General features: G+C 43.3%; 1 protein-coding gene across 1 annotated transcript in view; it reads left to right on the top strand.

Annotated features, from left to right (window-relative positions):
• The window catches only part of LOC142590552 (uncharacterized), a 29779-nt gene extending 23779 nt beyond the window's left edge, over window positions 1-6000 (top strand). The window contains exon 4 of the mRNA XM_075702758.1: window positions 884-6000. Coding sequence (XP_075558873.1) covers window positions 884-979 — 96 coding nt within the window. The 3' untranslated portion in view covers window positions 980-6000. The remainder of the gene's footprint in view (window positions 1-883) is intronic.

Genomic DNA, 6000 nt, shown 5'->3' on the forward strand with positions numbered 1-6000 from the left:
ATCTATGTACTGCAGACTCTTGAGTCAACCGTTACAACTCGTTATCAGATGTAGAAACAAGCTGTGTTGCATGCTGAAATCTCAACTTTGCTCTGATAATCAATGCGCACAGTAAGAACACTGTTGCCGCCAAAAACTTGATTGGAAGAACGCTGCTGCAATGCGCAGGCAGTTTTTTCTTTTCACATCCTTTCTTGCATGAGAATTTTTTCACCGTAGTAAATGATTACTCGGAACTTGATCATCGCGCTTGTTTGCTTTCCGGAAGTTGTGTTTGTTTGAATGTTGGCCCAACCGTTTGTCTCCTGCATTTATAGATAGGCTTGCTTTATATCTCTCAAAGAAAGACCTGTCGCCGTCGTCAGTGTATAAATAAACTCCTATAATGAATGATTGTGGGAAAGCCGACTACGTTCCCCTGGGTCCGCAAACAAAGCTGTTCTCTTGGAAATGTTTGCAGTGTCTGACCGACGTTGCTTCAGATGCATTTGTAACTTGAGCGAAAGGCGGCCAAGTTGTTCCTGACACACCTAATCAACCGACGTGATAAAACCAGAAAGAGAAAGACGAAAAACATTCAAACAAAAAAGCGCAAAATAAACAGTGCTGACCTTGCTCATTTTCTTCGTGGACAGTCCCTACGTGCTTCTGACGTCCCGCTGCCTTGGTGCAGCGTGTGTAGTTGTTTCGCTTGCCCTTGTTGTCTTCCTTCGTATATTTCTCATCGAAATATGAGATCACACTTATAAGCAGTAGACCAGTACGCCTCACTATTTTGTCTCCTTTCTTGTTGTGTATGCATCGAGATATGATATGCATCGTTGCGTATTCATCAACTTCTCCACGCCCACACTTTCTTCAAACTGTCTGCGATTTTATGCAGGTGACTCGCGAGGCTGCGCTTACAGCGATCCGCCGCCAGCTGCCTCGACTTCTGCTGAAAGTGCTGAAGCCCCGGTCACCGACGATAATGCAGTAGCAGCACCGTCGTATCGTGGGCGAAGCTCCGCCCTAATGAAGCTGCAGAAGTGACTAGAACCCATTCACTGAGCGAATGTCGCTTGAGTGACGTTGCCAAACGTAAAGTGCGATTGGCCAAACCTCTGTCTTCTTTTAAAGGAACATGATTGCTTTAGGAGCTGTTGTCGCTTAACGAACAACTTGTGCTCCTCCCGATAATAATAAGTCCACTGTTTTGAGCGAGAGTGTGTTAAAGTGTTATTTTAGATGCATCGCACTTTAGCGACTATGAACTGGCTTTAGTGATTATACAATGGCAAACATTGACGCCAGTACATAGCAAACGGGTCCTTAGAAATGTTTAGCTGTTTCCTTGTTGTCTGCGTCGTGAGGAACTGATGGTTCATTCCATATATTCAGCCTGATGCAACTAAAAACACGAGAGTTATACTTTACGAAATGTAACAATTTTTTTTCATTATTGTGAGAGAGAAGGAGTGAAACCGCTAAATAGCGACTCAGAGCAGCTTTGAAGTCCTGTGCATGTTAAAACCCGGCTTTTTGGAAGTCCAGTCAAACGCCCAAGTCAAAAAATCAAAAGCCGTACATATTGATCTTTAAGTCCACCACTAAATATGGTTGGCGCTGCCTTCAACTACTACTACTAGGCCAATCAGAACAGGAATGAAGACACACGACAAAGACTAATATAAGAAGGGTCTTTGTCCCGTCTTTTTTATGTTTGCCGACTTATTTTGCCGATACAACAGGTCCGGCCAACAACCATTTTGCGTAAAATAGGTACAATAACGTTACCAAAAATGGCCGCGTTCGCCAAAATGGCAGCTTGCGAGAAAAGAATCTCTGCTGGAAGAATGCGCTGCTATTGCGTTCACTTTTGCTCTCTATTTTAATTATGACAGTTTCGTTTGCTGGGATGTTCGCACGTGCTTTACAAGGCGATTTTTTTTCTAAAGACGCATCTAATATACGGGCTTAATGTTTTGCGCTGCGGTGTCCGATGTATTTTATCAACTATGGTGTGTTTCACAAACGCTACAAGAAACACTGTGAGAAACTCTGTTATTGCAGGCAGTAACTATTCCCGCGCAACGTCTTTAGAAATGTTTTGCAGGAAAAATACTTTTTGTGTATGTTAAGAGCCATCGCAGGTGTGGAAGGCGACATGAAATGAACACCATAGGCACATTTTCGTTAGCCTTACCGTGTGTTGCGCCGTCATTGCCGCTTAGCTTACGTAGATACGTAACCGTTGTTCTAGATAAGTAAATGCATATCTTTAGCCGCATGATCGCTTTTACAGAGCCCCTCAACTGCGCGTGTTAATTTTCATAGACCTATCACGAATCGCTGCCACGAAGGCGCGGTAAAATAGTGAATGGACGATTGTAGCCACTGAACAGGAAGTACCCACAATCAATAATGTGTGAAATACGTCAACGATTTAAGGGAAGCAAGTGCATTTTGACAGTGTTGTTATGCGCTTCACTTCTCAGCACCCTCTATAAAACAAGCCGAAAGTGACCGCAATATTCAGAAATCTGCCGCCCTTATTCTTGACCAAAGGAACGCTGAGAACTTCTGAGTCTCGTGTAGGGCGCGTTACAAGCTGAAACTTAGCCCTCATTGAATTAAATGCTCACAACAAAGAATCGAAACTGTTGCTAGCTTGTTTAGTGTGTCTGAAGAACAAGTTGCGACTCTCACTAGAGTAGCAACAACTTTCTTTTGGTGTTCGTTGCGCACAGTATGCACAAGTATATCTCACTGGAATGCAGATCACCTGCCTTCTGTACAAAGAGCAGAATTAATTAAGTTCCACGAATCCAGCAGTTACGGTTCTGCACATTTAAGATGCAGATGTTAAGTGTGAACTCGTTCAAGTCCGATGCACATTCATCGTTTACGCAGCTCATTATGAATACCTTTACCGTAGGACAAGTAATGGCTGTGCAAAAACTCGAGAATGTCTCAAAAAGTGATTTTCGGTATGAGAAAATTTGGCAAACTTGGTGTAAACGTATTCGTCGCAGTTATAGCACCTTATTAGGTGGTCCTATATCGCAGTTTGCAAATGAACCATATTTTTAGAATAAGTTTGAAATAATGCTACCTCCCTATGTGATAAATTTGAAAGCATGGTATCTTGGCTACAGTCATCTGCGCTTATATCCCACCTTCTGTACCATGACAGCGCGCCTGAAAGGGGTCGCCCCGCTACGCCCTTGAGGCAAATGCACAAATGCACATTTTGGTTCACATATACTATCTCAGTGCCTTAGTTCAATAAGCATTTGCATAAGTTGCTCGAGCTGTGCATTTGTTCCATCTCTACAGCGGGATTCCGAGACAGTGCCACGTCTAGCTATGATTGCTGGCTACATGGCAACAGTACCACAAACACACCTTGAATTCTTACACAGGACAACCCCCCCCCCCCTTATAGCTAAAATACACTCGTATCAATATCAGGTGGTTCACACTTTTCCATCATATTCCGGACCACCATGTTCTGCAGTTGGCTGGATCTTTGGATGCTGATCAGCACTCTTTGAAATACGTCTTAATTTTCGCTGAGGCGAAATACCGGTTGCCCAGCATGATCCCCAAGTCATGAACTATATTTAGAAAGAACCATGCACAGCTGATGCTCCAAAACATGCTGACTTCATAACGCGATATCTACTAAGTGCCAGAGAAAATTACACGTTCATGTAGAATTGTTAATATCGCACTGATCATCTTGCACTTTCGTGCTCAGAAGCCCCATGTACAGCGTAAACATTAATTTTAGCCTATATATTTTTATTCTTTTGGCACCACAGTTTTTCCAGTAGTGCACAGTAACACAGCACCCTTTGTGTCTTTGTCTTTCTATGCTACTTCTCATCTCAATTTTGCATATAGCCCACAATCTAGGAACTGCAGTTAATATAAATAGTTTCAGAAATAGTTTCAGAAATAGTTTCAGAAAATAGTGTCATTGCTTTGTGAGTCAATAAAGGAACAGTGTTCTCTTCATAAATGCATCTTTCTTTAGCGCACATAAACATGTATTCCCTCTTTCTGAAATCTTTATAAAATGCAGCAATGACTAAACAATATATGTATACGCAGACCCAACGCACTTGTTGCAGCTTTGAAGTGATTTGTAGAACTTTGCTTAAAATGTGTTGATGTGCGTTCTCTCAAGCACAATGCAATGTAAATTCAATGTCCCACACAGCCTCCAATGGAAGATCAAACGCATTTCATTGTTGATTGACAATTTAAACCAGTTTGTTTTGTGTATCAAACCTTCGACTGTAGATGTGATTAGCTTTACCCTTTCCGCACGCATGCTTTGAAGTCAGTCTAAATATATTTCTAATAGTTCAAAGTCACTACACGCGAACATTGACCACTCGCACGCACGCTTGTGTACTATACAAGCGTTGTGGGGGCGATGTGAACGTAAGAAGCACGAAGTAAAATCATAGCTGCCCGTTTTTCAAAATTTTTCGCTAGCATTGCCGATTGGGAATGCTGTTTACAAATGTTTATGATTTTGCAAGTGCTGCGCGAAGTTTTGCGAAAAATGTTGTTGGCGAAAAAAGTTTCGCTCGTCGGACGCCGAACTTCCTGTTGGAAATGTTCCTATGGTGAAAGGATGCAAAAGCGGTGCTTGCCTTGAGCAAGTTGATAAGACTTCCTGCAGCAGGCGAAATATACAAGAGCAATATCCTTGAAAGACTTGATATGATATAAAAATCAATGGGTTGCTTGGCAGTCTCGGTTGTTCCAGCTTTATTGCTGCTACTTGCGTATGGTGTCTAAAGCACAACTATTATTATTAAATTGCGTAAGTATCGCACAAAAGACATGCACTCCACGGTAACGTTAATTGAATACAGTCTGTCACCCCTTCCTACTAGCATCATGCCCTACGAATTTTTATGAATATTAAAGTTCGATGGTTTCCAGGTAGGCCAAGACGTCTGGTGTCGATGACACGTTGTCTACCTAGTTTTTCACTTAGCTCCAAGCATCTATTCTCGCTGCTCATGGTCCATCGCTAGAAGAGCACGGCGCTTATCTCGCACTCGACGTCCATAAAAGAAGCACACTCTCTCTCTCAACGCGCTCACATTTATATGCACATAAACGAGGAGCTTCTGCGGTATGCACAAATGCCAGAACGCTCTCGCACAACAAACTTTGTATGTGTTTGCGACTCCTCATTCATGACCGCACCTCTCACTTCTCCCTTACCCACACCGCTCTCACAAATTTCTTTAGGCGTAATTGCTCCGAGCATATGCAAGAGTTTTGCCTCTCTCAAACGGCGCAATTCAGTTCTGCTAGAGTCCCTCTACACCCTTAGACAAAAGAGAATAAACGGGTTGCGGCTTTTAGTCTTTTGACGGGCTTAGTGGGCTGCCACAGGTTTCGGACCAGTTGGTGACTTATTGCGGGATTATCTGCAAGATTCTAAAGGTCGGGTCACAGTAAGGGCGTCTGCATTGGCGTAAACTGCCGTCTCGTGTGAATAGCAATGATTGTCTGTTTTTGCGCCAAGAAAAAAAAACAAGATGAGAATCCTGCTGGCCACACAGGCGACTGCTGATATCTGAGCAACAGCCAGCAAGGAGAGGGGCGGTGGGGCATTCCATAAAAAGAGAAAAGGATAAGAGAAGGTTTAGAGTGGGATGAAAATTAAAGAGGGGCCATGTGGTACATTTACAGCATTTGCAATATCGACTGTCAGCGTCATTTAATCTGTACATATGTGGGACACATCGTGAGTGCATGCAAGCTGGGGGGAAAGATGGGTCATTGTTTCATAGCGCCGAAGGGCTAGTTTCGATAGTGCGTCTTTGCAGAAATATGCAGCGTCCTTGCATTTGTTCGGGGGCCAGTGTGGAGACGTTTCTGAAGTGCACACACATCTCGCCACCTCCTCACCCAAATGTCATATCGCATACGCCAATATCTGGCACACACAGATCTGGGCGTCACTGGCGCGTCTACCTTTGCGAG

The sequence above is a fragment of the Dermacentor variabilis genome, chromosome 8 (assembly GCF_050947875.1).
Source record: "Dermacentor variabilis isolate Ectoservices chromosome 8, ASM5094787v1, whole genome shotgun sequence".
NCBI lineage: Eukaryota > Metazoa > Arthropoda > Arachnida > Ixodida > Ixodidae > Dermacentor > Dermacentor variabilis.